Source organism: Cryptomeria japonica, chromosome 1 (genome assembly GCF_030272615.1).
Source record: "Cryptomeria japonica chromosome 1, Sugi_1.0, whole genome shotgun sequence".
NCBI classification, from domain to species: domain Eukaryota; kingdom Viridiplantae; phylum Streptophyta; class Pinopsida; order Cupressales; family Cupressaceae; genus Cryptomeria; species Cryptomeria japonica.
In genome coordinates this window covers 523,139,746-523,161,980 of record NC_081405.1, presented here as the reverse complement: position 1 = coordinate 523,161,980, position 22,235 = coordinate 523,139,746, and the positions used below count along the sequence as shown (strand labels likewise).

The 22,235-nt window shown below is 37.3% G+C and overlaps 1 protein-coding gene across 1 annotated transcript in view; it reads right to left on the bottom strand.

Annotated features, from left to right (window-relative positions):
- The window catches only part of LOC131060057 (ATP-dependent RNA helicase HAS1), a 41,558-nt gene extending 20,113 nt beyond the window's left edge, over positions 1-21,445 (bottom strand). The window contains exons 1-2 of the mRNA XM_057993158.2: positions 20,671-21,445; positions 6,156-6,341 (exon numbers count right to left, since the gene is read on the bottom strand). Of these exons, the coding sequence (XP_057849141.2) occupies positions 6,156-6,341; positions 20,671-21,285 (801 nt within the window). The 5' untranslated portion in view covers positions 21,286-21,445. The remainder of the gene's footprint in view (positions 1-6,155; positions 6,342-20,670) is intronic.
- Between the last annotated feature and the right edge of the window lie 790 nt (positions 21,446-22,235).

Below are 22,235 nucleotides of genomic sequence, written 5' to 3'. Positions count from 1 at the left end.
TTAAAAAGGAAAGGAGCTTTCTCTTGGAGCTCCCCAACATAGAGAGCTTTTGACAAGCTTAAGGAGGTAATGAGTTCATCTCCTGTATTGGCTATTCCTGATTTCTCACTTCCCTTTGCTTTAGAATGTGATGCTTTGGGGGAGCAAATTGGAGCATTTTTTATGATGAATAGACACCCCATACCTTTTGAGAGTAAGAAGCTCAAGGACACAGAGAGGATTTTCTCTATTTATGACAAGGAGATGCTAACCATCATGCATGCACTGGCAAAATTCAGGCAGTACTTGGTTTGTAGGAGGTTTGTGGTGAAAACAGATCATAACGGCTTGAAATTCTTCCTAAACCAGAAAGATTTGAACGATAGACAGCAAAAATAGGTACGCAAATGATTATGACATTGAATATGTTAAGGGAAATAATAACGTGGTTGCTGATGCACTTTCTAAGAAAACTCATTTCTGCTTTATAACAGATATATCTGCTGATTGGAAGGCTTCCACAATTGTGGAATATGCTAAGAATACAGTTGCTACGGACATTTTAAATGGAAGGTTGCGAGATGACAGGTTCAAGGTAGTTGATGAGCTCTACAAAGATCGGGTGTACCTTGTACCGGAATCAAAGGTGAAGGATAGAATTTTGCAAGCATGTCATCACACACCACTTGCTAGTCATCTTGGTTACTACAAAATATACAAGCAAGGTAACGTTTTTAATGGAAAGGGCTCAAAAATGATGTGTTAAAGCATGTTAGAAAGTGTGTGGTGTTCCAAAAAAACAAAAAGGATCATGTATTTCCAGCTGCTTTGTTGAAGTCCCTGTCCATTCCAAATCATAAATGGGAGACTATCTCCATGAATTTCATTACATGCCTCCCAAAGTTGCAAAGTAAGGATGGTATCTATGCGGTTGTTGATAGGCTTACTACATATGCTCATATTCATGCTATTAATTCTAAGGCTCCACAAGTTGCTAATCTATTTTCTATAGAGATTTTTAGACTTCATGGGCTGCCAAGGAACATTATAAGTGACAGGGACAGCAGGTTTATCAGCTTGTTTTGGCAAGAGCTTTTTCGTTTGACAGGGATAGCGTTTTCGTTTGACGGGGATGGAATTAACCCCAAGCACTAGCTATCATTCTCAAACAGATGGGCAAACAGCAATTGTGAATAAATGGAGAGAAGGTTACTTGATAAATTATGTCACGGGGAAACAAACCGCGTGTGTCAAGTGGCTACATCATGGGGAGTATTGATATAATTCCACCCATCACATGTCAATAGTTATGACTCCCTTCAAGGCACCTTATGGTATGATGCCATTTTATTTATGGATTTGATTCTTGTGAACATTATAGTACAGGGTGCTAAATATTTGCTTCACCAAAGCGTGGACATAGTGAAAGCACTAAAAAAAAGTCCCAAAACCAGAAAAAGTTGTATGCGAATCACCTCCAAACAAATAGGGCTTTTGTGGTAGAAGAATTGGTATTTTTGAGAGACTTGGGGGCTTGGGGTTCCATTGCCTAAGTGTCCCCTACTTGGAGGCAGGCTATTTCTCGACAATTAATCTATATTATTGAATGCATCATTAAATATTATAACATCTCAATTTAAATGTTTAGATTAGTAGGCATTTACTTCTTAATAATACAATTCCAAAACCCTATATATCAAGGTCTTATCCCTGTTACTTCTCTAAACCAAACTAAGGAGGGAAAATTATTGTGCTAGGGCGCTTAGAGACCATCTACAAGCAGGCTCCCTCAAGGGATTGGGAATGCATTTTCGTACCCATCTCGGGACTCTCCCTCAAGGCATTGGAAATACATGTCCTTACCCATCTTGGAATTGCCTGACTTGTGGGGATTTAGGGTGCCTTTCCCTACAAAATCATTCCAATCCTTACATAGGCAGTAGACGACTAAGAACGAGATTATGAGTATACTAACTTCTCATATATATATATATATATATAAAATTCTGCATAAGAACATTATCAGGCTTCATATATTAAGCATACATATTAAGCACATCCCCATGCATACCACCAAGAACAAGGATGTTACTGCCTGTAACTTAATAACAGTTCTGATCTGATCTGATCAATGATTATATCCTAAGTCACAAGGTTCGAATTCGACAAGGGAAAAAATCAAAAAAAAAAAAATCGGATTAAATTCGCCTTATATAATTTTGTCTATTTTTAAATATATGTAATACTTTAATAAATTATAACTAATGTAACTAATATAACTAATAATATAATTAATTCATTAAAAAATATAACTAATAATGTATATCGAATGCATTAAAAAATATACATAATAACTTATTACTGTATATTTTTTAATGCATTCGATATACCTTTTACCTAATTACTAATTTATTACAATAAAAAAATAAAACTACAGCAGACAATATCGAATACCTAATTACTATTGATTGTAATTAACTAATAACTAATAAAATTCACAACATCGAATACATTACTATTGCTCAATATTGCTTACAACACGGGAGCGATGTCAAAATAACTAATAAAATTTGAGGGATCGGGTACCTAACTGAACACGGGAGCGATTGCAACGGCAGCGACGGTGACTACGGCAGGCGGCAGTGATGGCAACGGCAGCAACAGTGACTACAGCAGGCAGCAGCGACGGCGACTACAGCAGGCGGCAGCAATGGCAGCCACGGGAGTGAGTTGTGTGTTTACAGAGGCCATCTGCCCACTTTTTAGCAGAATTTTTTTATGGCCCCAAATTTATGGCTGAATTTGAACAATTTTTTCACAAAAGTTTGAAATTCGATTAAATTCAAACCTCATCCATGAAAATCGCCGTATTCTGTGACTTGGGTTATATCACTGGATGCTTTTGATTCCTTTCCTTTATATCTCTCAATGTGAGGGAGAGGTCACAACTCTTCATCATGTATGCCCTCTGGCAAGAGACACACCCTTTCACCATTAGCACCCTTTGAAAGAGTGCAACTCTTCATTATTTCTGCACTTTTATTTAAATCTGATCTGCACTTCTGATTCCCAAATATCCCCTCTCAAATGAGGTTCTCTTCTCCCTTTTATATCTTCCTATATGAGGGAGGAATCATGCCTTTTCGTTATTTTGCCCTTCAGAAAGAGTCACAACTCTTGACCCTTAATTGCAATTTAATTATCTTTTATTAAAGTATTTTCTTTATTTATTTTTAATGATGATTTCCCTTAAATTAATATTAAATGACTCTTAATTAAACTACTGTCATCTTTTAGTCAGCTGTCTAGAATATAGTTTAAGACTGCAATTTTGCTTTAATCAGTAAGGCTGTGATCATGCTTTTATTAATGTTTTGAATCAATCTTTCTATATATGTACAAGGGCCTTGATTCTAATAAGAAACCAAAAAGTAACTAAGGTTACACGTAAATGGTAAACAGCAACTTATATTATCAAGTAAAGGCAAGGATTAGTTGCCGGTAATAATATTAAGTTATCAATAAATGGAAGGTTATAACTAATCAGTATTCTAAGGGACATCAAACATAACTCTTGGAGACATCCCATTCACTTGCAATGTATAAGAAGGCATCAAACATATTCAAACAGGGGAGGGATTTTTGGGAACATATAAGGCATTCAGATCAGGCCATAGATTTTATAGTTGTGGCTGCACGATCTTAGGAGATTGTTTAAACAAAATAGCACCACAATAATATCACAGAAGTAATAAGAACGAATCTGAAACAGAGATCCAACATCACATAAGTATAAAGCCAAATATCTGAAACAACAGTAATTTGATATCAGATCAGATCGATTAGCAGAAGTATAATTCACATATATTATAAAGAAGATATCAGGGCAGCGTATGCTCTCGGACATATCACTATAAGTGATGTTATTATATACCTTGCATAAAGACATATAAGGAACGTTAGACCTTGGAAAGAGGTTATCATGGTTATTACAATAAAGCAAGATAAGTTCTAACTTCCGTACTATTCTTAAGATTTTGAGTTAAAAGTTATAATCAAATATATATGGTTTGATAAGATTATATTTATTAATGTATTACTATTCTCACTTTGAGTTAGAATTGCTGTTTCAGGATTAAATCAAGGTAAATGCCAAATGGGGACATTACAAAGTTTACTTCAGCAATCATATTGAATCATGCCTCTCATATGTATTTCAGTTTGCGAACTTTCAGAACATACCAAAATTGGTTTGTATCATCATTTAGTTTCATTTGAGTTGCTGTTTTAGCTCCATTCTTGTTTCTTGCAATCAGAAAATTACTTTTAAAAAAAACATTCATAGAATCCAACATTATAAAGTTGGGGGTGAGTTTTCAAGTGTTGCAATTTAAAAATGGAGGCTTCTCTTGGTAGAGTAAGGCTATGTTCCCAACCACAAGACATTCGGAGGAAAACTCATAACTACGTAATTATAGGTATGTCACTGGGAATGTATATGATAGTGCAAGAGCTTTTATGGTGATGTTAGAGTACATGAGATGATGCCTAGAGGCATGGTGATGTTTTAGAGGATTCCCAAAGGTATCGCAAGTAGCTTGCATCAATTGGGGTCCACCCCGAAGCGTGATGGTTTTGTCACGAGCCTGGTTATCAGGCGATCTCGAATTCGAGACCCATTCTCTGCAGGCATTTGGGTGCTGGTCATGCGAAAGACCGGCTCGTTTGGTGTTAATACCAAAAAATGCAACGATGTCTACAGTGGATGGCAGCGAATGAGGTGTTCGGTGGAGTCTCAGCGGTAGAAGGATGCTGACAAACGGATGAGGCATGAATGCCTCAAGCCTTGTGAACGACAGTGGCAGCGCCCAGCAGGATGGTGTTCGCAGAGCGGAGTGATAAGGTGACCGAGAGGATGCACGAGGAGTACGGAGAGATAAGGAGGGGAGACATAAGGAGTATATGGAGAGGGATAAGGAGGTTACGGCGGAGAGATAAGGGGGTTTGCACGGGCATAGCAGCATATGGAGTGATAAGGATTAGATAGCTTAGAAATGTCAACATGAGTCAAATCTTAGAGGCGTTAATACCTCAGCAAATTGTAACCACGGGGATGGGGTCCCCCAATGTGACCTCACTGGTTCAAAGCTCCAGTCAAAAGCGAAAGAAAGAACCATTAACCGATCAAAAAAAAAGTAGCTTGCATCAATCAGGTATTTGTCTCTGCTACCAGAAGCCATAGACAGTGTAGTAGAGGAAGACATGTACACAGTTTAGAAAATGCAAGTCAACAACCTTTGACTAGTAGAAAGCAGCAGTGCTTCATTATGTGCGGTGGTCATTCATTTGGAGAGGTCATGTTGCATGCAATGTAAAACATGCTAACACCATGATACAGTCATGAGATGTTCATGTGACCATTGGTATTCTACATACCAGTTGGACAGTTAGATGGTATTCTACAAACCAGTTAGACAGTTAGATGGTATTCTATGAAGACAATCATATTTATCTACTCATATGGATACACCAAGGTTGGACAGAATGAGATTGGTCTAGTGTGTTGTATCCTAAAAGTGTGATGTATCCTAAAGGTGTGAAGTCCTAGTCGGAGGTCGTATGTTGTTGGCCTATAAATTAAGACTGTTGAAAGTGACCTATACTATCGGATGTATCATTCCTAAGTAATACAATTTTTTATGTCCTTTTGCTGATGGGTTTTTTACCATAAGATGTAAATCTCTGTCTCATGTGTATCTTTGACATATGTATTAATTTGTGTGTTTCCTTTGAACATAGCTATATTTGATCGTATAATCTTAAGGTATTCCAATATCCCAATCCATATCCCAACACCTAACAATAGAGCACAGCCCAAAAAGAACATACATGTCATCTAAGGCTACATACACTCCCCGAGTTTACAAATTACCCACTAATAGAGAGAGACTTATTTAAGTGGAGAGAATGGTTCGTATATGAATATTCTGATCATGTAAAGTGTACATTTAATTTGCATGTCTAATTTAATTCTAGAATTTCACAGAAGGATTCAAAATGAAATAGCATCAGACAAATTATATTCATACAGTTTGATAGTAATCAGAAAATGGCAAAATCACTATTTGTGTTTCAACTATATTAAAAACATCAACAGATAAAGTAGTATACACTACCTGCATGGCAAGCTCTCGAGTTGGAGAAATGATGATCACACCAGTACCATTGCGAGGTGTAAAACATATATGGTATAACAATTCTACAGCTGGGATCAAAAAAGCAAGCGTCTTTCCTGAACCAGTTCTAGCTGCTCCAAGGACATCAGAGCCTCTCATTAACTCTGGAATGGATCTGGATTGAATCTGAAATAAATAATTTTATAAGATTAATTAAGTGCCCAAACACATTTTATGAACATCAATAAGTCTCTTGACATAACATTAAGATGATGATAATATATGACTTAAGGTGCATAACATTACAGGAAATATCAATAAAGATAAAATGTAGAATTCACCAAAGTTCAGAATCAATGTAACTTTTTTGGTTGCATGTATTTATAGCTGCATGTAGTGGTTGTGTATAATATTAAACTTCAAAATAACTGAAAAAGGTGTACATCCATATTAATGTGTGTGTACGGGTGAGTTTTGTGATAGAAAACTATAATAAACTATAAAGACAAACAAGAGAACCCAAATGCAACCTAGGGATGTGTTGACGTGTATTTTGTACACCATCATACACAGAATAAAATACCAATAGGCATCTTATCCTCTCTTGAGAAAATAGTCTCTAACTGCTGAAGATTCGCGTAAAGGATCAGTTAGGTAGACTCCAAGGTTCTTTTAGTAGGGTCTCTACGTGTGGACAAGCTTCCAGCGGTATGATGTGATTTGCTGTTTCCTCCAAGGGGCCTTACGTATTCCGAAAGCTCAAGATTTGCTAAACTAAGGAAACTATTCAAAAAAAATAACAAAAGGAGTAGGGTTTGAAAGAGGTCTAATCTAGTCTAACCCTATGAATGACTTAGTATGGACAAGACTTGGCAAGATTCAACCAACTTCAATTTTGCCATAAGATAACAACTCAATTGAAATTAGTGTGATCTTCTAAGTTAATAAAATGATATTCAATGCATCAAATATCATGGACACTACCACGAAGGTACATATCCAAGATACAATAATGATTGAAGGTTAAGGGACTCAAAGTATTCTCCAGTTGACCACGCAAGGCGTTCCTACAATCAGCAAGAAGCTAGTGGTTTGGATTACGAATCCTACCAAAGATCAAGTCTCACACAATGTCCTTCAAACTAACAAGCTACTTTGATTGAGCACAATTCAAGTAAATCAAACAATCATGAAGATAACTCAAGAAATTTGCAACAAAACACCATAACTTCAATATTTCATTGATTTCCAAATCATCATGTACAACAATCGCTTGAATTCCTCTCTTCAAAACTCAATCTTGCTACAAAATAAAATTGCTTCTAGCTCTAATCTCTTTTCTCTATTACATCAACTATTGATTATTACACTATTACTTTTTGAAATGGAAAATGAGGGTATAAATAGCATCCTCAATTACAATGAAAGGTCCAGATTGAAAGTAGATCAACGGACAAGATCATGACACCTAAACCCTAATTAGGGTTTGTTACAAATGGCCTCCTTTTTACTGAACAATATTAAATGCATAGCCAAATATTAAATTTTGGCACAAAAACCTAGGAGACATAAACCAATGAGAAATAAGATGTCATGTCATCTGTAACAACCTTTCATCTAGAATCTTATTCCCTTTCCAATTCTCTTTCTTAGCATATGCAATGAATCTTGAAACGATTCCTTCGATTTCTGCAATTGGAATCTCGGGAAGATTCTTCACACTCTCTTCTAAATGGATGACCTGATCGAATGCATCTAGAAGAGCTGCGTCCCATGAAGGTTCAAGTTCCTTCGTCCTTTCAATCAGGAGCATGGTGGCAAACATCTGATCATACTGCTCATCTATAACATTTGCGTCCTTGCAAAAGATGACCTTGATTCTATCCTCTAGTTCCTGCATATCCACATCTGTCTCGACCTCGATCCTCCTGCCAAGGATGGTACGAAGTACCTCAAATACTCTGTCCTGGATAGGATTGATCACCTCCTCAACTTGGCCACATCTAGTACTGATGTCTTCAAAGAAAACACTCTTCATATGGAGTAAGGTTGACCAATGAAACAAACTGTGAGATTCTCCCTCCAAGATCTTCTCCTGCGCTAAAATCTTCCTCGATGTGTGTCTAATAACTTTCAAGACAGGAATGATAACATCCTTGGTATGGGCGAATGCAGCTACTGTTATCATCAAATTGTGGATCATCTCAAGAACCTGGATAGCTTGATGAATAATCTTCATCATCCTTGTTGCAAATTCTATAGCCACTGTATGAGATCTGTCCATCCAATTACTTGTACGTTGGACCATGTTCCTGAATCTTTCTGCTTCATTGATTGACTGAAGTGGAAGTGCTTGCACTGGTGATCTAGCTGGATCCTGACGTCCCAAAGGTTCATTGATGTGATTGAAATATGTCCTCCATGCACCGACCTCTCTCTCAAGCTTTCTATTCTTCTCCATTTCTTCTCTAAGCTTGTCTTTCAATGCCTCAAATGAATCGGTGGCATCATCTAAAGTCTGTTCTGCTGTAGAGGGTCCTAACTCAAAAGTCTGTATATCATATTCTTCTGCCAGGATCTCACCTTCATATTTGTCTGTCGCCGGTGTAGCTATCTGCAATTTCCTGGATCCAGTCTCATCTCGAATCATCTTGGACATCTTGGTAGCCTTTCTCTTCTCTGTTACTTCATGTGAGCGTCCAACAAGGCTCTCTAAATCAATTACACTGTCCTTGTCCTCTACTACGATCACCTTGGTTAATCTTTCCTTCAACCAATCTGGGATAATCGATCTTGTTTCTTGAACTTGAATCTCTTTATGCATTATTTCTTCTTGTCTAGGAGGAGATGATATTTCATTGTCTTCTTTGCCTTCATCTAACTCAGAGTCTTGGAGAGATCCATCTGGTGACCCATGCTGTGCCTGTCCTTCCTCCTGCCTATCGTTCTGTACCATCGACTCCATGGATTCTTCCATTTGAATTGTTCTTTTCTCAGGTCTAGAAGAAGTACCGGATGATCGATCTCTGTTAGCCTCTTGTTTCTTCTTGGAAGATTCTCTCTTTCCAGGTCTCTCTTTCCTCTTCGAACCTCTTGAATGGAGATTGCCCTCACTGGCACATCGAAGGTTTCCTTCACCTGAATTTCTAGGATTAGGATTGCCTTCACTCACACTAGCTCCACCTTCGGCAGGTTTCTCTTCCAAAGTGAAAGTCATGGCTATGCCTTGTTCTCTCAACTTCTGATGTTGTATGTCAACCCATCTGCGAGTACAAGACAAGACTGGTGCCATCAAAGTATCTAAATCCACGACCTCGGGCTCATTCCAATCTAACCTTATTGTTTTGCTTTCTCGATCATAGGAAGACTGGATATGTCTGCCACTGTCCTGAGCTTGGTCGGCCACTCTATAAATCTTGCATTTCCTAATGAAATCCAAAGGTAATCTGGAATGCATTTTTCGTTTCACTTCAAGATCATCTAAGAGATTCATCATAAAATCCTCAATCTGATACTCATGTCTAAACTTCCTGCCGACTGTCTCCTCTAAATGTCCACGTGGATCAAAGCTTTCTCTCAAAGCAAAAGATGAAAAAGAATACAAGGCTAACTCCCTCTCTGCGTCATCCATAGCTAAAGCATTAGGACATACCTCAACTGAATTACCCAAAATGATAGGTACTGGAACTCCATTCTGATGTCTGTGTCTGAATGCCTTCACATATGCTGCCAACTGTCTTGTTACTTCAAGTAACACAATTCTGTCTGTCGGATATCTCGGCAACATGTATGGAGGTAAAGGACATCCATGCACTCTAATATAAGTGAACTTCGGGAACTGAATGAACCAAGCACCGTACCTCTTTATGAATTCCTGGGCATCCTGAGATAACCTGTTGTGAATTCCACCTTGCAACGTCCTTGTGATGTTCATCATGAAAGTATCATTAATCAACTTATAGTTGTTCCCTAGCGGATGATGCAAGTAGGCATAGGAATCACAAGCTCTGACCTCGCCGGGTCCTCTTCCAATCACTCCTCTGTGAGGTAGTCCTGCGTATTCAACACTCCTGATCAAGGCATAGATGACATATGAACTCATGTGGAAGGACTTAGTAGCCTTGAGTCTCCTCAACTGTACGTCTAAGCAATGGCTAATCATCCTAGCCCAATGTATCGTACCTTTTCCCTGAACGATCACCTGGATGAAGTAAAACATCCACTTCTCAAAATAAAAGGCATGAGGGGCTCCTGTAACTCGGTTGAGCATGGTAATCAAATCTCTGTACTCCTCCTGGAAGTCAATCCTGTGCGGTGTGTTCGGGACCTTGCTCAGACGGGGACGGCTCTTAAGTAGCCAGTTCTTATTGATAATGCTTAGACAAGCATCTGGATCATCTTCGTACACTGATCTGGCTCCTTCTATGCTCTTGTATATCATGTCCCTGTGCTCTGGAAGATGGAAAGCTTCACTTATAGCTTCCTCTGAAAGGTACGCCAAAATGTTTCCCTCTTTGGACACGATCGTCCTGGACTGTGGATCATAGTGACGAGCACACTCGATCATCAACTCATGGCACTGAACAGCTGGAGGAAAGCCGGCCGCCTTAATGATGCCACTCTCTATTATTCTCCGGGCGACAGGTGATGGCTTGCCAATGTAAGGGACCTCTCGAAACTTCTTCGTGCTGAAGTTACCCAAGTTTGTATCTCCAATGTTGCTCCACTTCGACACGATCTTGGTCTCCACTTCTTCGGTCTTCTGATCTTCTTTCATGAGAGCTGAGCGACTGGTGGATGCTCCCGCCTTCGGGGTCGCCATACCTACACAACATTTCATAATGAGAAGCTAGATTTTGCAATACATAACATAGATTAGAGAGATAAATTTTAGGAAACTTCATGATAAGTCTTTGAGTTATCATTTCCTAAAATGAAACGATTGAGCTAGGAATTCAAAATTCAAAATTCAAAATTTAAAATATGACGATGAATAAATAAAACAATAAAATCAAATCGCCATACCTCAATAGAGAGCTAACTCTAGAATGCAAAAAGGACAAAATCGCCTAGGCAAAAAGATCGAAAATAGCCTTCAATGTAATCGCCTTAGCAAAATAGCAATTCGCCACCTTTTGTGTCCTTGACGTGATCTTCAAATTCCCCTTTTAACGTGATCTTCAAGTTCGCACAAATAAATCTCCAAGTCTCGCACCACCTTTGGATGATGTTAGCGTCACCTCTCTTGGAATGAAATTCGTACTTCTCCAAACACAATTCGCACTTCCTTGGATATAAATTCGCACTTCCTTGGATATAAATTCGCACTTCTCCTTTTGATCGCATATGAGATGAAAAAAATGATAATGTGAAAATAATGATTTTCACCTCTCCCTTTATAGCGCTCACCTCACCATTCACCCCCAAGGCCGACTTGGTATAAATAAGGCAATTTTAAACGATTTTTAATAAAATAACAAGGCCGACCTTTAACATACCAAGCGCTCCAATCGATTTTTTTTATTAATTAATTAATTATTAAATGCCTTTTATTTCAATTAATAAATTTCGATTTTTTAACAAGGCAAAATAATTAAAATAATTAATAAATGCCAAACGCACTATTTAAATGCCATTTTTAATTAAATATCGATTTTGCTAGCATTTAAATAAATTCAAAAATGTTTATTTGAGCGCCAAAATATTTTGAAAATGAAGTATACGTACCTCATCGCCCTGGTCCCTTGGAGAGGGACAGGAGCGATCCATCATGTTGGTCTTGATTTTTGCATTTTTGACGTTCAACCTCTGCATTTCTACATTCAAATCATCATTTTTGTCGAGTCCTTCGAGTTTGATTGACTTGCATGTGCGAAGGGATGTCCTTGGATGTAATATCGCTCTGGTCCCTTGGAGAGGGACAGGAGCGATCCTAACGTTTTCACTTGAAATTCTCCATTTTGACATCAACTTTTCCTTGTATGGTGAATAATAACTTTGCTTGTTCATTCCATGCTCGTCCCACTTGCTTTTCACAAGACGTTTCGATGTTTAAAGGATCATCGCCCTTGTCCCTTGGAGAGGGACAGGAGCGATCCTTGTCTTTTCTCCATTTTAAGTTCAAGTTGGTAATATTTAACGTCCATTTCCCTTTGTGTCGCCTTCGAAATGATGTTTAAAACCATGTGCGACTTTATCTCAACGTGATCTTTAAAGGATATCATGTGTTTTGGCAAATATCGCCCTGGTCCCTTGGAGAGGGATAGGGGCGATCTCCATGTCCTGGCTCAAATTTGTAAACATTTGATCTTCGTTCTTCGTTCATTGTCTTCCAAAGGTCGCCTTTTACTTCGCCAATCCTTGTATTGTCTTGATTTTGAAGGAGCATGAATGTTTTTAATGAAATCGCTTTGGTCCTTGTCCAAAGGACAGGAGCGATATAGACTCCTTAGCTTGATTGATAACATTTGGACGTTCCAAACTTTGATATATCACTTTCAAAAGACGCCTTGAACCTTGTATGACCTTGTTCCTCGTCTTGGAATGTTTTGAATTTTGAAGGGACGACAATATAACCATTATATCGCCCTGGTCCCTTGGAGAGGGACAGGGGCGATTCTAGCTCTGTAGGCCTTATTTCACTTCGTCATCTTCAAAATTTATATTCAACGGATTCGTCATGTTCCATTCCATTCATCTATGCCTTGGGATCCACTCAAAATGGGCAAGAAAATCATCTATAACAAAAATCGCTCTGGTCCCTTGGAGAGGGACAGGAGCGAACTAGGCATTTAGGGTCCTTTGTTGACTCTTCAAAATCTTCAATTTGTCTTCAATAGTTTCATTTCACCTCCTTCCTTGCCATCAAACATAAACTTGACTTGATCTTTGTCTGAATTTTGCCCTATGAAGAATATCGCTCTGGTCCCTTGGAGAGGGACAGGAGCTACAATGTACTTCGCCCTGGTCCCTTCCTGAGGGACAGGAGCAATTTTAGCATTCTGGGTCATTCTCCTTCATGTTTGCATTTCAACTTATATTCATTTGATAAAACATATTCCTTTGGACATCTTCAAATTGTTAAGTCGTTGGAATCCTGCAAGGACAAAGCAATATTTGATTTGTAGCTCCGGTCCTTGACTGAGGGACAGGAGCGATTTTTCTCCTGGAGGTATTTCTGTGTTCGTGAAAATCTTCAATTTATATTCAATGGAAAGATCTCGCCTTTCTTCATCACTTCCAACTCGAAATTCATCTTGGTCCTGCAGGAATAGTAAGATATTTGAAAACGAGCTCCGGTCCTTCACTGAGGGACAGGAGCGATTTTGCTCCTACAGGCCAAAATATCATGATTTTACAAGTTTAATCAATTCCCAAGGCAAAAACCAACCATTCTCAATATCCGGGATCAAAAATCAAAAAAGCCAAAATTTGGTCAAAATTAGTCAATTGAACAAAAATTCACACTTCACCTGAACACTTAGACAAATTTAAGCTCTGCATTCAAAATTCCAATCGAAAATAGACCATTCCGGCGAACTCATTGCATTCAAAATTTGCATTCAACGAAAGAAAGCTCAAAAGCTCTCAAAACTGACTGGATTCTGGCTTGAAAAGACATTAATTAAAACCCTAAGGCTACACCCTAAATCCAGACAACTGACAGACTAACAAAACCCTAAAAGCGAAACGAAAAGCGAGCGAAAAACGAGCAAAAAGAGGGGGTCCCCATTTGCAATGGGGCGATGTGTGAAATGGTCACAACAGGATGATAATTTGAAACTAATCTGTATGGAAAATATAGTTCTTAGCCCTCAAAGAGTCTCTTTGACTTGTAGAGTTACATGATAGTCTACTTTGTACTCACTGCCTCAGTCCAATTAAGTCATCTTCTATAAAAGGGTATATGTGATTCTAAATCACTAGATCAAGTAAATGCCAAGCTAGGAAAATACCCATGTCCCATACAAATGAAACAAGGAGTTGGTGATTCACTAATAATGAAACGCTTAAAGCGAATCACCATATGGACATAGCCATGTATAAAGGCATTGTGCTGAATAAGAATGTAATCAATATTGTGTTAGGTTTTGGTGACAGATTGTCCAGCATGCAAGTGTCTGTCCATCACAGTAACCTTATGAACCTCCCCCACCATTCATTCATGTTCTGTACGATCAGTGTGAGAGTAAGAAGCCATCCAGGAGACTCATCTAGTGAGACCCTCAAACCTCTGTTGCTAATCACTTGCCAACGTGTACTTCCATCATTGATATCAATACAACTTAATTCAGAATATGTGTATTTTTATAATGTGATGATTATGGTATTTCTATATGTAATTCTGAACGAGTCGAGGATACCCTTAAATAGGAGGAAAATATGTACGCACTAGGCAAAATATGTGTAGGGTAGGTGGGAGAACAAACACCCCTCTATCGTTCGGCAATCTGCATAGCATCAGAAACACTTCAAGGGGTAGGGAAAACAAGCTGTTGATATTTTTCTACAGTCCCATTCAAAGGCCATTCATACAAGTTAAATAAGACAAGAAGCACATCGTTGAAGAAAGATTTGTTGTTGTGGCTTTCATATTTAGCAATTGATTAAAGACAATACAAGAGAAGGAATTAAAAGGCATTAAAATTGCTTTTCTCTCCATATTAAGACTTCACTGATGAACCATGCAGGGGAACATAAAGTTTGGATTTGGTAGATTATACATTGCTGCAAAGAAAACATAAAGGAAGATGTTGATGTTCAAGACAACCATATTTTAACAAGTGTGGTAGTCTGTAATGTTCCCTTTTGGGATCGCCCTAAATCTTGCCCTAGAATCACAAGTTCCATTAAATAAAGAAATGTAATATAGTTAGAGTTATAACTTTACCAATTGAAATGTTTTAAGGAAGATAAATCCTTGTTTAGGTTCTGCAATCATGTTAGACAATATTGGAAATGTAATTCATAAGAACAATTTAATTCATTAGGGTTAAGTTTTAATAAAAAATAAATGCATATATAATCCATTGCATTAATGATCATTTGTGATAACATTAAATCATATTGAGCTTAAAGAAATAATTGGCAACATACTTAAATATAGTAATCAACCATATTGTAGGGTTGAATGAGGGAAACACAATAGGGCACCCAGAACATCCCTCATTTAAGCCCAAAGGGATGTATTTGCACCCCTTGGCCTCAAATGGCAGGCACTTTGGACATCCAACATGGGCAAATCATATTGAGCTTAAAAAAAAAATTGGCAACATACTTAAATATAATAATCAACCATATTGTAGGGTTGAATGAGGGAAACACGATAGGGCACCCAGAACATCCCTCATGTAAGCCCAAGGGCATGTATTTGCACCCCTTGGCCCCAAATGGCAGGCACTTTGGACATCCAACATGAGCTGGCCTACTTAGTAAGGGAGCCTGTCTCTGCCTTCCCTATTTGTGCCACTTCATTAACCCACATATAAATGTGTCCACAATCAATCATTGTAGAGATCAGAGAGGAAGCTGCAATAGGGCATCCAGAACATCGCATCTAAGCCCAAGGGCATGTCTTTGCACCCCTTGGCCACAATTGGCAGGCTCTTCGGACATCCAACATGAGGTGGCCTACTTAGAAGGAGGTTCCGTCTCTACTCTCCTTCCTTGTACTCCCTTACTAACCTCGTCATGATTGATTGCAGCAATTTGATGAATAGACTAGGAATCTAGATATTAAACATTATTGACTGTATCCAATATATGAGAGGTTATGTATCAAATATATTATCATGTTGCATACATATTACTGCCTATTTCAATATGTGAGGAATTATGCATATCATGCTACATACCAAAAAGATGAATAGGACACAAGACTTCTGTATATGAATGCTGATGCTTGGATCCAACCGATCCCTTTTAGATATATATATAATGTTTTCTGTTTTGATCGATCTTGTTCAATGTATGAGTACTTCTGCTCTTCTTCGATTGCCTGATCGATGCTCATTCCTATTTGATGTCTTATCATATTTTCACAATTGAACTCACTAGTTCTAGGTTGATAATAATAACTCAGATTTCTGCTATAATTTATTTATTTTCTGCTCTTACTGAGTCCTGCACTTGTCTACTTGATCCTTTATGGATGCCCCTTTTCCAAATGAATGCATTCTCCTTTTATATCCTTCTCTTTGGGTGAAGGGTCACTTCTTTTCCTAAATAATATCTCTTTGCAAGGGGCGCATCCCCTCTTGCTTCAAGTGCTGTTTGGGTCGGCCCTTTATTATGCTCCCCTTGGTCAGCCCTTTTCTGAATTTTACCCTTTTCCCTTTGTCGGCCTCCCTCATCCAATTGCTAATATTTAATGCTTAAAACCTAGGTCGGCCATTAACAGGGACTTAACTGGGGTCGGCCATTAACAGGGACTTAATACTATTATTTTTTTATTTCAATTTGAATGCCTGGTTTTAATTATTAAAACTGCTGCGATTAGTTTGTCTATGTCTCCATGGCAGGGGCATGACACAGCCCTAGAGATTTACAAGCAGAATATATCACATTATATGCCGGTGGTCAGAAAGAACTTGTAAAACAAGTTTGTGAAATGATGTGGATGGCAAATAGGCAAGAAGACAAACAATTTGCTATAAAACATTCCAAAAATTTGAAGCAAAGTCAATAAAGGTTACTATAAAGAATCTCAGCCTAAGACAAAATCTATACCTTAAAACAATTAAAAAATCAAAAACATTCAATTATATAGCTTGAAGTTGAATGCCATATTTAAGAAAATTGATGAGACAAATTAATGGGTTGCAAATGAGATGCTTTCTTGAAGATCTGCTACCCAAGTGTAGGAGAAAACTATGGTGATGTTCCCACCACTTATGTAGAAGAAGTAAGGTAGGACAAGAACAATTATTTGAGATTACCAATGCATTAGGATAGGAGACGTCATTGATCTCAAGACATTAGATAAACATAGTTAAGCTAATGAAGGAGAAACCCATATCAACTAGAAAGAAAAGGTTAACATTCAGTGTAGTAATCAGAAGCAGGAGTGAAATTTGCCACAAGCAACCAAACAAAAATAAACAATATCATCATATATGTAACATTCTTGGACATGTCACAGAAGAATATGTACAAAAATGAAAGGAATAAAATAAAACATAGAGAAGAACATCATGAATGCAGGTGATAAAGATTTAAAATATGAGTAATATCATAATGTGATGGAAAACAGCCAGAATCAGAAGGACAAAAGGAAATGAGAAGTGATTTAATAGGGGATGCAAGAGGGTGCCCTGTAGTGAAGCAATTCAAGTATTAATATTGGGCAAGTTGCATTAGTAATTATACCAAGCAAGAGAAAATGCAGCTTCCACATCCATAAGATTAAAATCCAAAGCAACAAGTGAGGAGGTTTATGGAGTGAGGACTGATCCTCTTAGGAAAACAGTAAAAAGAAGGATAACAAAAAGCGGGACACATGGATAAGGGAAACGCCAAAAAAAGACTTCATTAATAATAAAAAGAATGCCAGCTCAAGGGATATACAAATCGCAAGACAAGATGAGTGAGATGAAAATGTTTTGGGATAAACACAGACAGTATTTTGACCTAAGACTTATGGAACCCGCCTTTCACATGGGAAGGGCTGGCAGCAGAAGAAACGGTGGAGAAGAGACAATAGCAGGAGAAAGTACAAGTCAAAGAAAGATTTATAATGTAGGTAAGTTAGCTACCATTCCCTTCTATCCATATCTGTGGCTACGTAGATTTTTATCAAATTTGATAGCTTTGAGTGTGTTGGTAACATACCTTGTTTGGTCAGGGTTTGAAAAACTTGAGCATTGATTGCATTGAAAAGATGCCAGCCTCCAGCAAGGCTTTGATAATATGATAATGGGTGGATTAAATTAATGGATACAATTTTGAACCATTGCCACTTTTAACCCGAAGCTTCATTTTGAGATACTTGTTCCATAGGATTATTGCACAACTTTTAGCACCTGACCTATTGTTGACCCCAAGTTTATTGTATGTAATATATGATATTTCTATATAAATGCAACCAATATGTCATAACTGAGTGAAGAATGGGTTTCTGTAGATCTGAAAAAGTGACGGCACCCTTCTTACAAGCCTCATTTACCTAAAGTTGTGGTCTCAGGGCTCACTGTGCATAAGCAGTGAATAATTAGAATGGCATACAGGACAAAAAAACGGACTCATTCTCTGACAGCTCTCAAACAATGACCTGTAAGTTCAAATATTTATGGCATAGGAAGCACTAATGATCTCTTAAATGGCTCATATTTTCAAGTCTATAGCAGACAGTCAACTGGTGCTACACCAGAGAGGAGTGTAAGTGTTGCATTTGAAGCTCAGTAGAGTAGTCTCTAAACTTCCCTAGTCGAAGTGCATCTTTGACAGAAACTGAAAGATGAAATGAGTCTCTGGGGTTCAAATATGTACAGTCAAAAGCCCATAACCATATTTGTATCATGGAAAAGATGTGCAGGAAAGAAATGAGCTTGGAATTCTCATGTCTAAATTATTGCTTTGGCAAGATGGAAGCCTGTCTCTCGAATGGAAAACCAGTTCCCTTATTCTCTCATTCTGCTTAGTGCAGATTTTAATCATGACACACAAACTCGTGTATTTCCTCTTTCTGGCAGTTTCCACACATGTGGATAGGGGCCCTGTCTTTTGTCAAGACATGCAGAGAATTCTATTGAACTTTTACTGCTAGCTAGAATGGACCATAACCCTAATTATTCAATATGACCCGTGTCATTTGGAGAATCATTCAATTAGTGCATCCCCAAGCCACATTCACACAAGCACCTAATAAGTACTCAGTAGCATTAAAACCCTGAGGGGCTCTCTTGGGGCGCAATCAAGACCAAATTTTAACTGCATGATATTTAAGTTATCCTGCATTTTACAATTTTATCACCAAGATTGCTTATTTTGTTGTCTGAATCACAGTGTGATAACTCAGCGAATTTCACAAAATCCTGCTGATCCCACACAAGTCAAAGAAACTTGACTCGTCTAGCCAAATTAATGGGTGAAACATTGGTGTGCCTAGAAATTTATTGCAGCACTCATCAACCTTGGCTCAATGTGATATAGGAATTGGTTTTTTTGTTCTTTTTAAATTTGTTAAGCTTTATCCAGAGTACGAGTCTGAATCTAAAAGAGATCTACTGGACTTGAACCAAGTCTCAAAACTATAATCACACCTGGGCCATGTTTCGAACTACTCCAGTCAGGATGTAGGTCCCATAAACAAAAGTTCTCAATTCATTGGCAGAGCACCGATAGAAACCCCACGAATTAATCTATAAACAAAAAGAGCAATAAGATTTTTGTAGTCTTAAAAATATTTCAAAAATCAATTCTTAAGCATTCAATAATTAAGTTCTATCCCATCCCTTAAGAGTGCTTATCCATCCCTACGCACACCTCAGTGGGTCTGATCATAGTATCAAAACTCGGCAAGTAACACACACTTGCAAGTACTCACGGGCTAGGAGGGTCCCACGAGTTACTCTCCTATAAAATCACAGATGATTTTCAGGCAAGTACTCATCAAGTCAATTGCCCGGAAACTTGCTAGGACTTGGCAAGACCAATCTACGAACTCGTCTAGAGATGAAAAAGTGCAAGATCAAAGCAAAAAAAATAAAATTGTTAATTTTTCCTCATTTTAACATTTCTGATCTTGTGTCTTCCACTCTTTGACAACACTGCATTGGTTTGCCAGTAGTTGGTTATTAGCAATAAAATAATGTGTGTTATGTGGAATGCAACCCCGGCCTCATACCCCATCCCTGTCCCCAATGGCATTTTAGGTGTGGCAAAAAAAAGAAAATTGTTAATTTTTCCTCATTTTAACATTTCTGATCTTGTGTCTTCCACTCTTTGACAACATTGCATTGGTTTGCCAGTAGTTGGTTATTAGCAATAAAATAATGTGTGTTATATGGAATGCAACCCCGGCCTCATACCCCATCCCTGTCCCCAATGGCATTTTAGATGTGGCAGGATAGCAGGGGTATAGTCGTTGGCAGGCTCCAAAAATCTTCAAAATTCGGAAATGTTTCAGAAATATGTTGCAGGAACAGGAAACTCCACAACGATATTTGGCAACTCCCAAGGTGGCCAGGGATGTCCGAGATGGCCCTTGACCGTCCCAGGTAAGGCCAAACATCCCCAATAGCAAGGCAACTTTTTATAATGTTTTAAGAAGAAAATTAAAAAAATCTTTCATGACATTAAATTATACTGTTTTAAACTTTCTTCATGAATCTGAAGAACACAACTGTTATGTTACTGATTTAAAATTCCTCTCTGACATTATGAAAACATTGTTAACCGGTACTACGAATCTGAATCATGATATATTTATTCAGTTCTGTTAATTGCATAGCAACTAAACATTGAAACTCTGGTATTTCTTTCCACAACAAAACAGCAACGACCAAAAAAGACATACCTCTGTCATGTTCTCAAAACCCATGTCCTTTATGGCATTAGAAGTCGGCTCCGACAGCTTAAGTGTATCAAATGACATACTACTCATGATTCCAGAAACATTAGCAGTCGCCCCTTCTAGCCGCTCGATAGAAAACTTTATCTTTTTCGCTTTTTTGTTTTCAAGTTTATCAGAGACGTTGCCTCCTCCATCTAATGTTTCGCGGTTCCTGTCAGCAGCAACTTCGCTTTCCTCTTGTTTTACTTCATCCTCTTCAGTGTTAAAATCACTTTTTCTTTTCTTATTCTTCTTGCTCTTTTTCTTTACTTCGCCAAACCCTTGGTCCGTTACATCCATTCCATTCGTTTCGTCAGCTGCATCCATTCCATTCATTTCAGGTTGAACCTGTTCTGTGAGGCCTTCTGCATTATTTTCGAGCTGCTTCTTCTTCTTCTTCTTTTCATGAGATGCATCCATTCCATTCATTTCCGGTTGAACCTGTTCTGTTAGATCTTCTGCATTATTTTCGAGCTGCTGCTTCTTCTTCTTTTCATGAGATTTTTTCCGTTTCTTATCTGTTAAAGCCACATTTGTCTCTTCGGCGGGATTTGAACCCTGAACTTCAATTTCCTCCATGGCACTCGATCAACCGTGAACCCTGAAAATTTTGTCTTCCGCTATCAATCCAAAAACATTTACAGTAAAAGCGATCAACCCTATATTGTTACGAAATTATTTCTGTAGTTGATCCTCGTGAGAGAAACAAATAATTTTCTTTGTACGCCTAAAAGCAATCCTAGGGTTTAGCAAAAGAACAATTTCTTTTTTAATTCAAATTAAGTTTAATGAATACAAGGTTTTTAAATTTAAATTAAGTTTAATGAATACAAGGCTTTTAAGTTTATGCAGAAACTTTGTTTTAAAGTGTCCCTAAAATAACACTTGCTAAATATAATGTTAAATGTAAACAAAATTTATAAAAATAGCCTTTTATATCATTGGATTTCTCACTATTAGTTTATAGTTAAATATATAACAAATTATAATTTTAAAATAATTATAAATTGTTAATCTCAAATATTTTCTTGCAAATTAAATTCTAAATATTTTGTTTCATTATTTTAAATTATATTAATTATAGCTAGTTATTTAAATATAATTATATGTATTCTATTTTTTTTTTCAATATTCTAAATATAATTAGACATATTAATTATTAATTATATCTCCTAGCATACATATATTTAGAAAAAAATATGTAAAAGAGATCGAAAGATATGATTATAGAACCAATTAAATTATTATATACGATTATATTATATTTTATATATTACTGTTAAGAATTTTACAAAAGTAAAAAAATTATTAAGACTAAATTATTATTATTATATTATTATTTATTTACTATCTTATTATTTATATTTTTATTAAACTCTTTATAAGAGCCAGAAAAACTAGTAAGACTAAATTATTATTTTATAAATTTTTATTTTTATTTTTTTTCGACATTTTAAAATCTCTTGTTATCATTGTATAACGTCTTTCATTAATTTTATTCATGAATTTGACTATTAGATCTTTATCAA